At 44.6% G+C, this 15,600-nt stretch overlaps 1 protein-coding gene across 3 annotated transcripts in view; it reads right to left on the bottom strand.

Moving 5' to 3' along the window:
* Positions 1-14,519, bottom strand: part of ZSWIM7 (zinc finger SWIM-type containing 7) — a 136,731-nt gene extending 122,212 nt beyond the window's left edge. The window contains exons 1-2 of one of the 3 annotated variants that reach the window (XM_088453670.1): positions 14,389-14,519; positions 7,908-8,045 (exon numbers count right to left, since the gene is read on the bottom strand). In XM_088453670.1, coding sequence (XP_088309796.1) covers positions 7,908-7,983 — 76 coding nt within the window. In that variant the 5' untranslated portion in view covers positions 7,984-8,045; positions 14,389-14,519. Of the gene's footprint in view, positions 1-7,907; positions 8,046-8,866; positions 8,972-14,388 lie in introns of those variants that run through there. The other 2 variants (XM_088453671.1, XM_088453672.1) reach the window with 2 other exon arrangements.
* Positions 14,520-15,600: the final 1,081 nt, after the last annotated feature.

Raw genomic sequence — 15,600 nt, forward strand, 5'->3', positions numbered from 1 at the left:
GAACTAGGGCAGGGCGAGCGGGGCATGTGCCCTGGGCGCCGTGGAACCGGCGGCACGGGTGTGTGTGTTGTGTTGGGGCCGCCGGTCTCACGGCGCCCAGGGCACATGCCCCGCTCGCCCTGCCCTCGCCGGCCACGGTACCCGCCCTAGTTAGTGTGTGCGGTCAGCACTACACATTTACACAGGACCGGCGCTAGGCTTCCCAGCGCCGGTCCTGTGCTGTACAGCTGAGCCCCTTCCCTCCCCCTGAGCGCTTGCTCAATAGCGCCAGGAGGAGGTTGGCTGGCGGCGATGTGTGTGTTAACCAGCAGCCAATGAGAGTCAGAGGACTCTCATTGGCTGCTGCTGCTACTGCACACACATTGGTGGCGATGTGTGTGTTAAACAGCAATCAATGAGTGTCAGATAGACGCTCATTGACTGCTGGACCCGCAGCGCCCACTGCAAGAGCCGGCTCCCTTCCGGCTCCTGCAGTGGGTAATGGAAGAGACGTCATGACATCATGACGTCTCTCCCATAATTCAGAGCGTGCCAGCCCAGAAGGACTGAAGTGCGGACGGCAGCGTGGATTCAGGTAAGAATTTTTACGTTATTCATTGTTTATTTTCAGTGTGTATTTATGGGAGGGGCTAAGGAGGGGGCTACTACTGGGGGCACTGCTTCGGGGGGGGGCGGTTCCACTACTGGGGACTACTACTGGGGTGGGGATACTACTGGGAGCACTGCTTTGGGGGGGACCACTACTAAAGTGGGGACTACTACTGGGGGCACTGCTTCGAGGGGGGGCACGGGACCACTACTGGGGGGATACTACTAGGGGCACTGCATTGGGGGGACCACTACTGGGGTCTACTACAGGGGGCACTGCATTAAGGGGGACTCCTACTGGGGCCACTATAAAGGGCATTGTGTAGGGGGGACTACTACTGGGGGCACTGTATTGGGGGGGACCACTACTGGGGGGACCACTACTATTGGGGGCACTGCATCAAGAGGGACCACTACAGGGGGCACTGAAAAGGGAGAACCACTACAGGGGGCACTGCATATGGAGGACAAGTACTGGGAGCCTGCATAAGGGGGACAGCTACTGGGGGCACTGTATAAGGGGCACTACTGGGGGGCTGCATATGGGGGATCACTACTGGGGGCACTGTATAAGGGGAACTAATGGCGGGCTGCATAAGGGGGACTACTACAGGGGGAACTGTGTAAGGGGCACTGCATATGGGGGATCATTACTGGGGGCCTGTATAAGGTGAACTAATCGGGAGCTGCATAAGCGGGCCACTACTGGGGGTACAGTGTAAGGGGCACTACTGGGGGCTTGCATAAGAGGAACCACTACTGGGAGCATTGTATACTGGGGGTACTATATAAGGACTGTATAAAGGGGCACTGTATTAAGGTGCAAATAGAAAAATGTTCCCAGTGACAAGAAAGGGGTGTGTGTCATGTTGACACGCCCCATTTTTCAGTGGCCACGCCCCTTGTGACCACGCCCATTTTTCGCCACGTGCGCACATAGTGGTGGTGGGGGGGGGCCATTTTCAAATTTGCCCTGGGCTTCAAATACCCTAGTTACGCCACTGTCCAGAGTACTGCATTTCCAGAAGCACTATTCTATAATACTGTTATTCTTTTGGAAGACTCCCCAAACTAACTCCATTACTAGGAAGGGTATTCGTAGGCCATGTGTATCTGTGGGTAAAGGGCAAATGCTCCTTTGATCAAGTTCTCGTGACCATCTTTGACCAAGTTGACACATGGAGATATTGCTCACAGACCTGGCCATGCCAAGTAAGCGTGTTCTCAAGCATGTTTGACAGTACAATAAGAATAGACAAAACACTGATCATTCTATTTTAACCAGTAGAATGCTAATGAGGAAGGAAAGAACAATAAACAGCAATAAATTACAGTATCATAAAAGACCATACCATAAAACAGTTGTAAATCAGTTTTGAAAAAGCAGACATAATCCAACTGACCACTTACAGACAGTGAACATACTGATTTGTATCATAATAGCGGAAAAAACATGGTAGGTATAGTACTGCATCATAAGTGACCATTCCACTACCCCACACTCATAGAGTAGGCGTTGATTTTGTGTTAGGAGGTAAGACTAAACTAAAAAGTTTGTAGCTTAGCAAAACCATGTTGAACTGCAGTTGGGGCAGATGTAAAATGTGCAGAGAGATAAAGGGGTCAAGCCAATTAGCCAAAATGAACTCACGGGTGCGACTCATCACGGCAACAGCGGCATGTAGGGCGGACAGCCGCTTTTAGGTTTAGGGCTCCCGGTGGGACTTAGGGTTAGGCTAGGGGGAGGGTGGGTTAGAGTTAGGCACTCCCCGGGGGACTTAGGGTTAGGCAGCTGGGAAGGGGGGGGGGTTAGGTTTAGGCACTTAGAGGGGGTTTTAGTGTTAGGCACAGGGGGGAAGTTAGGGTTAGGCACCCCTAAGGAGGGTTAGGGTTAGGGGGGTTAGGTTAGCAAGTACTTACCTAGGGACGATCGGGATTTCCAGCGCTGTCGGCCTGCTGCTGCCGGGATCTCTCCAGCTGTCTGCCTCACACTGCCGGGATTCGAACTCACGGCCATGCGGCCGGCTGTATTTCATACAGCTTCCCCTACTGTGACACATGGTGGCAGCTTCATGCTTTGGTGATACTTCTCTTCATTTGGTAGAGGTTCTATGGTCAGCATAGAGGACATAATAAATAGCTCCAGATATTAAGATATTTTGGCAGAAAACCTGCTCATCTCAGTCAGATAGCTGTATATGAAGAGTAATTTCACCTTTCAATATTATAATGCTCCAGAGCACACATACAAGTCAACTACTTAGTGGATTCAGAAAAGAAAGATGAAAGTCTTGGAATGATCAAGCCATAGCTCAGCCCTCAATCTCATTGACAACCTGTGGAATGATGTAAAGAGGGCTGTGAACAGGAGATACTCTAGCAATCTGCTCCTCCTTAAACTTTTTGGGGATTTAATTGCAAAGTCCAGGTGTGCGAAATCTATACATACAATCTAAAAATTCTCACTGCTATAATAAAAGAACAAGGTCTTATATACAAGGGTGAGTCAAAAAATATCCACACTCTGGCTGTAGAATTTATGTTAAGCAACTTTCAGAAAAGACAAATACATTATTTTTCTACATAATCTCCCTGCATTTCAAAACACTTTGTCCATCTGTCAACAAGCTTTCGTATTCCCTCATTAAAAAATGTTTTAGGCTGAGCTGCGAGCCATGAATGCACCACTGTCTTTACCTCTTCATCAGACGTGAATCTTCGTTCTCTCTGGGCTTCTTTCAGGGGACCAAACAGGTGATAGTCCAATGAGGCAAGATCAGGACTATAGGGATCATGGTTTAACACCTCAAAATGAAGTTTTTGGAGGGTGTCGACAGTTTGAACAGCAGTGTGCAGACGTGCATTGTCATGCAACAACAAAACACCCTTATAGCACTCCTCTGCATTTTGTTTTGAGTTTTAGGCTTCAGCTCTTCAGTGAGCAGCTCACTGTAATGAGCACTGTTGATTGTTGAACTTTTGTCCTGATAATGTTCCAATACTGGCCCTTGAGAATCCCAGAAAACTGTAAGCATCAATTTTCCAGCTGATGGTTGACTTTTTAACTTTTTTTGGTCGGCAATTGAGGATTTTTCCATTCCTTACTCTGCCATTTAGTCTCAGGCTCATAGTGATGAATCCATGTCTCGTCACCAGTAATGATTCTTTTTAAGAAACTTTCATCTACCTTAGAGTATCAGTCCAAATTTTGTTTGCAGATGTCCAAACGCTTCTGTTGTGCTCTTCTGTGAGTTGTATCGGTACCCATCTCACACAAACCTTTCGAGACCCAAGTCTGTCCTGGATTATTGTATAGGCCGATGCCATGGCTGATTTGCAAATGATTAGTAACATAATCCACTGTCACTCGTCTATCCAACCGAATCAGTTCACGTGCACGCTCAACGTTCTCATTAGTCGTTGACATGAATGGGCGTCCGGCTCCTTCTTCATGACTGACACTTGTGCGACCTTCTTTGAACTTGTGGGGCAGCCATTTTTCCTTGCACTGCAGTCACAAATTAATTAACGTAACACGTTCAAACCTGCACAGCAGTAACTGGGGAGACAGCGACCTAGTATGGAAAACGCTGATAAGACAGTACGGCCAACAGAACTTTTAATATAACTGGAGTGCCGATTTTTTTACTCACCCTTGTAATTATTAGATTAGCTGGGTGCCCTTATGCAACTGGTATATTGTAGGTTTTTTATTTTTAATTATTGCTCTTAAAAATTGTCTATTTGTTTTTCACTAGCAGTTTGTTGGTTGCAAGGTCCCATCATAGGTGGAAAAAGATGACCTGGTTTATCTTGATTCCAGGCTCTCCATCACAAAACCCTGCAATATCAATAAAGGTGTGAAGACTTTATACATCTACTGTAAATGTGACATTTACTCTGACCTTCTACTTTTTATAAACGAGTGAACATCTGCTGGCCATATCATCAGTATCATAGTCACTGCGGCATGTACTAAGATCACAGTAGATTGAAAATGTCATGATATAGTAATGACAACACAGCTTTAACAGGAGAAAGAACAGATACACAGTCTCTCACAAAGGAACACAAAAATGTGACACAATTCAGTTTCCATTAAGCATATATAACATAGAACAGACGTCAAGGGGTCAGCCAGATTTGTCATCATTTGGGTTTGACAACATAATGTTACGCTCATCCACATGACTGGAAACTTCTATATTTAAAAGCAAGATTTCTGTATTCAACTATGAATACTTGGCAACATCTCAAAAGCAAACATCATTCTGAGACAAAGAAAAACCGCTGCTGGCGATATAGAGGTGAATCCAGAGCTGTTCTTACTAATAATGAAAATTAATTAAGATATATAAAAAAAATAAAAGCAGAACATTAGAACTGGAGCAGGTATATAAATGAAAATGGCCAGTCACATGGAATATTTACTCACTATCATTCTGTAATGTGCTGACCATCTGTTTCTCAACCTAGATATACACAATACAAGTTTTCTACTCCTATGTAATACTGATATACAGACAAATCATTTAAAATTTTCTTTTATATCCTAGTGTCAAAAAGTCTTTGTTATATTACAGTAATAACATTTATAGCATACCTTGCCTGTACTGACTCCTCTACGTTGAAATGAACATGTAGCACAATGGACACCCCCATCTACAAGCCAATACTTCTTGATGTGTAGGAACTACCCCACCGATCAGGACTTTTGAACCACTCCTAGAAAAGTTGACAGATGTGCCCTGCAAACTGGCAATGGGTTTCAAAGTCCAGTTCTGCCAGAGTCAAAGCTTTGCCCCCAAGACGGATTCACCAAGACCCCTTCAGAGCACAGCAGTGGTTGATTACACTCCAACATACCCATGACCACCATCCAATTTGAAATATGCATAGATTTGGAGGTATGCAAATAGGTTTTCTCCAAAGTGATGAATTAACAAAGAAATAGATTAAACACATGGCACATTAAAAGTACTGATGCAACGTAATGTAGCCACAATTTTGTGTTACTTGTGTAAAGAACCATGTCTAAAGTTATTAAAAACTTTAAAAAAACAATGGCTTCAAGAAATAAAGAAATTGAACCCACAATTATTTTGATCTTACAATTTTATGTTTTACATTCAATGCAATCAGTGTATTTAAATAATTATTTTCATTTGTTTAGTATAATTGGCACAATTGTAGTTATAATGATTTTATCACACTTTGCAAAAACCACTTCCAAATTTATGTTTCCCAAACTCAATATATAGCCATTCAACTTTTTTTCTAGTATTTGTTTCTATATTTTATTTATTTATCAATCTAATTCTGCCACTTTTGAGAATACAATGTGCATATATCTCAACACTGCCCGATTCATCCAAACACACTGACTTGCAAATGAAGCTCCTCGCATTTCACTACAAATTCCGCCTCTTTTTAGGTCGGCAAATCAGAATGGTCTTACTGAAATCAGTACAGTTGGATATGTGATGTGTTAGGACAGGATACCTGGCTGAATGTGAAATTAATATATGTGGTAGGTACGATACATGAATAATAATTTTTATAAAAATAAACCCCCTCACAATTTAATAATATAATATTCAAAAAATAATTCTTTATCTTGGTGGGTAATTAACAAGAAATTTGCTCAAAACCCAAAAACCTCTAAGTTTATTTCATTTTGGGGTTTATTTCCTCCCAGCATTAGAACATTCTACCTACCTTTAAATGAGAACTAAAAGGTATCAGAACCACTGCTGATGTTTTGGACCCAGGTCGTGTTTTCTATTCTTTCCCATTACTACTGTCCAAAGGGAAGGATCCGTTCCGTATTAAGAATTGGCGCCCCATAGTCCTTCTTAATACGGATAGAAAGATCCTGGCAAAAGAACTGTTTACTAGGCTATCAGAGTTTTCTGAGTTTTTACTTTCTCCTTCTCAGCACTATACGGTGAAGGGCCGTAGCCCCTTTAGTGTAGTCTTTGGTGTCCAGGAGGCCATTGAGCGGTGCTGTGCTGAGAAATGGCGGAAATATTTACTGGCATTGGATCAAACTAAGGCCTCTGACCAGAGCGCTCACTCTGAATCAGGGCCCTCCTCCATGAAAATGGAGCGTCCTCCTGGACGCTCGCATAGCTGTGGGTGACCACCCACAGCTTATGCGAGCGTCCATGATGATTTTCGCGATGGTCAAGACCATCGCGACCATCGGGCTTGCGACGGAGACCCTGCGGTAGGGTCTCGCTGCCGCAAGCCCTGGAGTGATTTTGGCTCTATCAGAGCCAAAATCACTCCCACTGGGCCCGGCTTAAGACGGTAGGCGTTCCCATGGGAACGCCTCCGTCTGGCAGCCACGCCCCCGGCACGCCCACCAAAGGGGGCGTGCTGTCAATCAACATCGACAGCACGCCCCCTTTGGTGCGAGACCCGGAGCGACGGAGAGCCCGTCGCTATCCGGGTCTCGCGCATGCGCACAACGGAGCTCCCTCCATCGTGCGCTTGCGCATTGGGGCAACATCTACCCGCTTGCGAGCGTCCTGCGCTCGCGAGCGGGTCTGAATGACCCCCTCTGTTACTATGCAACTTTTTGTTATAACACAGCCGACCATTTCTGTACCAGTCTGTGTTTCTATATTTCTGTTTGCTTCAGAAAACTCAATAAATATTACTTACAAAAATAAAATAAAAATAAAGATTTGGAAAAATTTGCCAATTTTTACACACATTAATATGTATATACTGTTCAAAACTGGGGAAGTTTGGAAAGAACAGACCAGAAAATAAATACAATGGGTGCTGTCACCCTACCATAACACTCTGGGAAATGATGAAGCTGCTGTATAAGGCCGGGTACACATTAGGCGATATATTGGATATGATATCGTTTAGAGGAAAATTGGAAAGACAGATCTTTCACATTGAGTAGTGTGAACACTCAATCACGCGTTCACGTGTCATTCATCGCACTTTCACATCTGATGTGCAGCACGTCAGATGGGAAGATGTCGTGGACGATGGTTGAGCACATTGTGCAGTGTGTATGCTCAGCCGGACGACCAGGAGATATATTGGTCCAATATTTCCTCTAAAGGCATCACCTGAGCTGCCAGTGATCTACACGATGATTGCATAGTGTGTACAGGAGAAAATATTATGGTACATATTGCCGTCGTTCGAGAAATTGGAACAACCATGGCATCTTTTGTATGTTGTTCTGATGTGTATCTAGTATTAAGTTGTATGTTATATAACAATGCAAAGTGAAACTGGTCTTCAATATGAAATTTAAACTATATCCATAGGAATGGGAAGCTTTTACCTACTTTCTGAGGTCTCCTGATAACACTTTTTTATCTCTCGTAGAAGTTCCTCTGCAACTGATGGCAAAACAGCCTCCATCCTTACAAAAGAGGAGGCCCAGGATGATCAGTGCTTACACAATATGAGTTTACGCTGCATTCCTGCAGATAAAAGAGTTTTCCACATTAAAAATGCACTGGGAAATAAACATTTTGTTAATCAAAAATAGTAGACAGAGAGTCTGGCAACCAATATCGGATTTAAGACAATATTACACTGTAAGGAACAATAATACCAATTTTACAGCAGAGCAAAACCTGGGTTTTTGCTGGGTCTACCCAGGTCGCAGCTCAGTGTAAAAGGTTCCCTGAAAAATAACCCGGGTCATGTGACCCAGCAATCCAACCCAGATAGCTACCAGGGTTGGACCCAGGATGGACCCGGGTAATGGTGCAGTGTAAACGGTGCGATCCAGGTTATCCGTAATGCCTAAAATGAGCCGATTGGTGGCTGTGAAGCACTCACCTCCCACTTTTTATGACCTCACAGGTTTAGCAGGGCAGACCTGGGTTGTGTGAACAAAGCAGACCTGGGAGTAACTCAGATCGAAGTTGCAGTGTAAATGGGGTCTAACCTGGGTTGGAATCATGTCCAAAAACCCAGGTCGGGGTCGGGGATTTGGTGGAAAAGAGGTATAAGACCTGTGAGAGTATCCAATAAACCTAGCCAAGTACGCTGCAATATTGGTCTGGTTTCTCTATGATGTGGAGCAAAGGCAAATCTAACATGTGATAATTTAATCAACATTAAGTGACTTTTTCTCAGACACATTAGTCAATGTGGTTGTCTACCTTTGACTATCTTCCAACCGCGTTAATATGCCCCAAAAGGGCAGTTATGTGTGACCCCCCCTGTCATGTCTGTAACCCCGTCCAGTTTATGTCAAGTGTGAGTGACCTCAGTGTGCTGTGCGGTCACTTACCTCGTGCAGCAGCCAGTTAGGCAAGTGTGGATAAGAAACAGTCAGGCACAGTAAAGACCGGAGCAGCCGGAACAGGTGAGTTTTTTTTCTTCTCCCCCCGCAGGATTTAGCCCGCAAAAAACCCTGTGGCCAATTCTTTTTAATTGGATACCGCTGGTATCGGGAACGCGCATACCTACAGCAATTCAAAATTGGTTGTGAGGTCTGTGTAATTTTTTTGCGGGCAAAACCTCACAGCCAAAGGGATATGCCCCTATGACAGATAACGACGAGTTGTGCACTGCGAAAATCCGTAAACCCGCAACAGGTTGTGCGACTAAAAGCATGGTACACGTCTGTTGGACTGAACTCTAGATCTTGGGGCCGATCTGTCTCAAAACAGAATCGGTATGTAATACCAACAGACGGGATCCAGGCGGTCAGAATCCTGACACCTGTATCCCAATAGGGTTAACATACCGACACTTGCTTGGTATGTTAACCCCCCCCCTCTCCCTACCCTAACTCCATGGTGCCTGAACCTATCCTTCCCCCCCCCCAGTGCCTAAACCTAACATCCCCCTCCCTGCACCCTAAACCTAACACTCTCCCCCTTAGTGCCTAACCCTAACCCTCCCCCTAGTGCTTAACCCTCCCCACACCCCGCTTCTTACCTTCGGGATCCCGCCAGTCGGGATGCCCTGGCCTGGGATGTCTATAGGGGGGCATTACTACTGGGAGCATGTCTATAAGGGGGTATTACTACTGGGGGCATGTCTATAAGGGGCATTATTACTGGGGGCATGTCTATAAGGGGGCATTCCTACTGGGGGCACTACTATAGGGGGCACCAATGGGGGAATTCCTACTTTGGGCATTACTATAGGGGGCATTCCTATTGTGGGCACTACTATAGGGGGCATTACTACTGGGGCACTACTAATGTGGGCACTACTACTATGGGTATTGTATTAGGAGCACTACTACTCAGTACTGTGGGCCTTGTGTATAAGGGGCACCACTGTGTGTCATAACATGAATAAGGGACTAATGTGGGGCGTAATTTGAATTGGGGATACTGTATTATAAAGGGATTACTGCATGTGGCATAATGTGCTATACAAGCCATTACTGCGTGTGGCATAATGTGTTACACAGGGCATTACTGCATGTGGCATAATGTGTTATACAGGGCATTACGGCGTGTGGCATAATGTGTTATAAAGGTCATTACTGTGTGTGGCATAATGTGCTATATAGGGCATTACTGCGTGTGGCATAATGTGTTTATAAAGGGCATTACTGCGTGTGGCATAATGTGTTATACAGGGCATTACTGCGTGTGGCATAATGTGTTATAAAGGCCATTACTGCGTGTGGCATAATGTGTTATACAGGGCATTACTGCGTGTGGCATTTGTTTATAAAGGGCATTACTGCATGTGGCATAATGTATTTATAAAGGGCATTACTGTGTAAGGCGCATTACTGCACATGGCAATTATTCGCCACGAGGGGAGAGCTTGGGGGAAGCCCAGCACCTTCATAAGTGCTGGGCACGCCCCACAGTTTGATGAATTGGGGGTGTTCCACAAGGACACGCCCCCTTTCTGGAAGCGCGTGTGCTTTCAGCGCGTGCAGAAGAACGTCATCTACAAAAGGTTTTTGTTTTGTTTTGTTTGTTTGTTTTTTTTTGGGGGGGGGGCGCAAGTGTGAACTTTCGCCCTGAGCTCCACAATGTCTAGAACCGGCCCTGGCGGCTATAACACTGTAACGTAGCGTTTTGCATGCAGATACACCCGCAGCTGCACACAGAACATAGGCATGCTGCATACCATTTTAATATGCTTGTGCTAAATATCGCTGTACGAATAAGACACATTTGAAGGTAAAAAGTTTCATAAAAAGACGCTCGGCGCTACTGAGTCATACGGAGCTTCTGTGACATGTGTAGCGCGAGTAGTGCTCGGTGGATAGATGTATGTGGACACATCTGTATATGGTCATGGACATCATGTACAACCTGGCTAAAGCATGTCTAAACAGATCAGATGCGAGCCAGCAGGACAACCCATTGTTGTAAATAGAAGCATCTCTTACAGGACAAAGCAGAATTACAATAGCAGTGTGGGTGATCTGCACAATACACACAAGTTATACAATATATACACAATGTTGGCATTATAACAATAATAGTACACTCTAAAATACACAAGCTGGTGTGAAGGGATGGGCCAGTGGGTTAAACCTTTAATCTCAATCTCTGATATTCCACAAGTATTGTGAATATATATATGTTTACTTCTGTATCAAGATATGCTCATGTCTTGGAAGCCACCAGACCCAAACACAACGCAAAGTCTCTGGAAGCATGGATGATAACATCCATCATTATGTACTATGTTAAAGTTTGCAGAAAACTGTACAGCAAAACACACTGCTTATATATGAAGCGATCAGTATATTCAACCACTTGCAAACCAGCAGTATAATGTGTGCATCCTATTAGACGTTTGATTGGATTTGCAGGAGTTCTTGCACTGTCGTGCTGACAAGTTGTTGGTGTGGGTGAACCAGGATTAGTAATGGAGGAGACAAGCAGATGTAGGAAGATTATATATAATTTAATCTAATATATATTGTCTAGGTCTCAGATCCATGCATTTAGTGCTCAGGAAGAACTAGTATAGTGTTCATTCTAGCACCATGCACCTATCACAACACGTTCAGTTCCTCTTTCATGTCTGAGGTGTCGCTCTCTGTTCTGGTGCTTCTAGTACACTCAGCTGATGCAAACAACTGCTGAGATACAGACCAGAGTGTTCTATAAAGGTGTGTACACACCTGACAGATATATCTGCAGATGATGGTCATTCATACATACTGAACGGCCATCATCTGCTTGTGCCCTAAGGTCCCAGCTGCCAGGGGGCAGGACGAGGTGTGTACCGCTCCCCTCCTCGCAGCTGCCGCTGTGTGTGTCAGTACACGCCTGCCGATGGACAGATATGTCTGCAGACATATCTGTCCATCGGCTGTACAGCACAGCCAATGCAATATGTCTGTGAACGACGATGTTCACCGACATATCGCGGGTACACACTGGCCAACGTGCAGCAGATATATTGGCCGATCAATTGATCGGCCAATGTATCTGTCAGTGTGTACCCAGCATTAGTCCAGAGCAGAGAGCGACACCCTAGGCAGGAAAAAGGAACTGCACGGGTTGTGACAGGAGCAGAGTGTTAGAATGAACACTACAGTAGATATGCCCAATCATGTGTGGGCAATAGGTACCTTAAGTAAAGCAGTCTCTTTCTGTCCACACATAGGGCCTGATTCAGAGATAGTGTTCATTCTAGCACCCTGCTTTTATAGTCCAGAGTTTTGACTAAAAAAATTATAAGAAAAAAAATAAAGAAAATATTATAAATATCTTATTTGTATTATTCTAATAATTTTTATAGTCAAAACTCTGGAGTAAAAAGTGAATGGCAGATGAGGCACTGCCTCCCCTCTCTACTTTATCCGCACATCCCTGATCAAAAAAAACTCACCAATTTTCCAGCACTATATACTGCTGCACCTTTGTATAATGCCCACATGCACCCTCGGGTTCATATATGTGTAAATCTGGCTCTGATACTAGCCAGTGCCTCACCGCACGTCGCTGCTTCTAGCACACTCAGCTGATACAACAAACTGCTGGGATACAGACCAGAGTGTGCTAGAAGCACCAAAGGCAGGAAAGAGAAACTGCATGGGTTGTGACAGGGGGGGAGGTGCTAGAATGAACACTACGAGAGATGGACGCTAATGCCACCGCCGCAGCTGCAAATTTGTACACAGTGGCAGCCACCGGGATTTGTATTGAGACGCCCACCAGCAGCTTTGCAAATTCAGTGATATCGTACAAAGACGCAGCATTGATTGCAGATCAGTGGACCTGAGTAACCATATGGCTGCGTAGAATGGTCACGGGAACTGAGACGCCGGAGCCATTTTTCACTGCGTATAGGATCGCAGTCGTAGGCAGAGACGAGCCCTGAAAATGGTCAAGACGCGTCTGCGTTTGATTCGCCACCTCCCTATTGCCACCTCCATACAATTCCTGTCTGTCAATCACTTTGCGAATCACTGTCCTCACTGCAAGCAACATCAGTAATGAAACTTGACACATACACAATAAAATGTATACGTGGGCACAGATTAGCGATGATCGTTCACACTGCGTAAACATCGCCGCTGTGTGCATCTCTGAATCAGGCCCACAAATGCAGGCTCATACAACACATTTAAAGTGACTGCGTACTGCTTGTGTCCCTTCACTGCACTATAGCAGATAAAATGGAACAAGATGTCAATAAAAAATAAAGATGGGACAATCCCTTTTACAGTATAATCTGTCATATATTTATTCATTGCGTGTACCATGATATCTTCATGGTACACGCAAGTCAAAATGGGGCAGTACCTAGGAATGCATTTTGTGAGGTAGAGAAGTAAATCTTGACAATGCTAATAGACAGGACAGGACAGTGGCACAGCATAAGAATGTTCTCATGCCACTTTATAAGATATACTCATTTTTACATATGTTTTAGCAAGAATATACTGCAATAGTTATCTTTATTAATATCACTGACAACTGAACAATAACCTGGAGAGAATGCAAGCACATACAGAACTTGAGAAACAAATGCAAGTGCACACTGTATGCTGAATCTAATAAATTAATAATACTGCTAAATTGCATCCAAGAGGAACATACAGAACTTGATTGACTGTGTGTAAACCAAAATAGTGACACTCCTATAATAACGGTAGAATGCGGTACGGCAGCACAAATGCCATAGGTGACATCATCGGTGATATCATACGTGATTTCATCCATTTATACAGGAAGCGTGTGTATTGGCTCATCAAGATGATATCAACTGAGTGGTGGGGGTGTGCAAAAGTTTTCAACCATCTTATGGGGTGACCGTGAGCTGGGCAGAATTGGTTTTCAATGCTTCAAGGCAAATCATTTCACCCAGTTAAGGAAGGAGGGTGGGTGCTTTCCTGGGCTAGCAAAGTTTTATTATATTCAAATATGTGTCAATGTTGATTAGGTACATATAGACTATGGGGCAGATGTACTAAGCTCTGGAAAGTGATAAACTGGAGAGTGATAAACTACCAACCAATCAGCTCCTGTCATTTTTCAAAACTTTAACATGACAGTTAGGAGCTGAGTGGCTAGTAGTTTATCACCTTCCAATGTTTCACTTTCCAGAGCTAAGTACATCTCTCCCAGTGTTTATTCTATGTACATGATCTTCATGAATCAAAAACAATATCATGTGTGATTTAAAACTATAAAATGTGTCAAGAAAAAATAGTATTTCATTTTTAGTGTACAAATATGTAATCATGGAGAGAATAGTTATAGAAAGCCGAGGAGATACATTGGAGTGAAGGCATCTGGGCAGAGTTGTCCTAGATATGTTCCCGTTCCTGACTTTCTAATTGTGCCAACAGCAAGTATGATCTGCCCTTACCTTGCATGTCATGGACAGTAATTGGATTGCAGGGAATGACGCTGGACACTGGCTGATGACGTCAGGGTCCTCTCCGTGTAAGGGATTTAGACATTACCTGCCTTCCCATACACACATGTGATGCTGCGACTTCCCCGTTCACACCTCTTGTAATAGCAGCTGCGCAATGATCTCTGGGAGTCGTAGTTCACATCCCGTAAACCAATATTACTATTAATACGGGATACAAATGTTTTCCTGGACTGCTCAAATACTTACTTTGCGCTTACACTGAATAATTACGGTAGATGACAAAGCCATGTGTTCATCATCCTCGCAATGACTTCTGGGAATCGTAGTTCCATTGATCATCCATGGAGGACAGTTATTACTTAGTTTGCACTTTATACTTTATAGGCAACTTCTGGCTCTTAAACTGCTTTGGAACTACAAGTCCAAGCATGCAGAGACTGGCAGGACAAGATGGGACTTGTAGTTCCACAAAACCTAGAGCTACACAGCCTAACTAGGGTTTTAGATAGATATATAGATTAGATTGATAGATAGTCCCGATTTTTATAAAGTGTTAAAGAATCAGTATGAGCACTATTTATTATTCTGTTGTAAAGGAATGTAATGCTGGAAGATGCTGCAGGAGGGATGTAGTTACATTACCTACCATCTGGATGCCGGCTGACAAAATTCCGGCGCGGGAATCCCGAACTGCGGACAGAAGGCTGGCGTGAATGGAGATGCCAACGCCGGGATCCTGACAGCCAGCGTCCCTATCGTAAGTATAGCGGGTGCCCTTAGCTGTTAGCCGCAGACAGAGGGGGGGTTAGGTTTAGGCACCCCGGAGAGGTTAGGGTTAGACTGTGGGAGGGGGGAGGTTAAGGTTAGGCTGCGGACAGGAGGGGGTTAGGGTTGAGCTTTAAGGGGGGAGGGTTAAGTTTAGGTACTAACCGGGAGGGTGTGGGGTAGCGACATTGTTGCCTACCTTTTCAATCTCCTCCACGGGAGAACCCAGGGAGGAGAAGCAGCTGGGTTTGCGACGGGGGCAGGGACTGACGATTCACGTCATTAAGCCCCATCCCCTCCACGGCAAATTACCGCGATTGGAGCACATTTAAATAAGGGGCTGGGCTAAATGACGCGATTCATGTAGAATCACATCATTAAGCCCCACCCCCTACACAGGAACCCGCGATCGCCGTGGAAGTTCTCCCCATTCTG

This window comes from Taudactylus pleione, unplaced genomic scaffold (assembly GCF_031769625.1).
Source record: "Taudactylus pleione unplaced genomic scaffold, aTauple2 ptg000585l, whole genome shotgun sequence".
Lineage (NCBI taxonomy): Eukaryota > Metazoa > Chordata > Amphibia > Anura > Myobatrachidae > Taudactylus > Taudactylus pleione.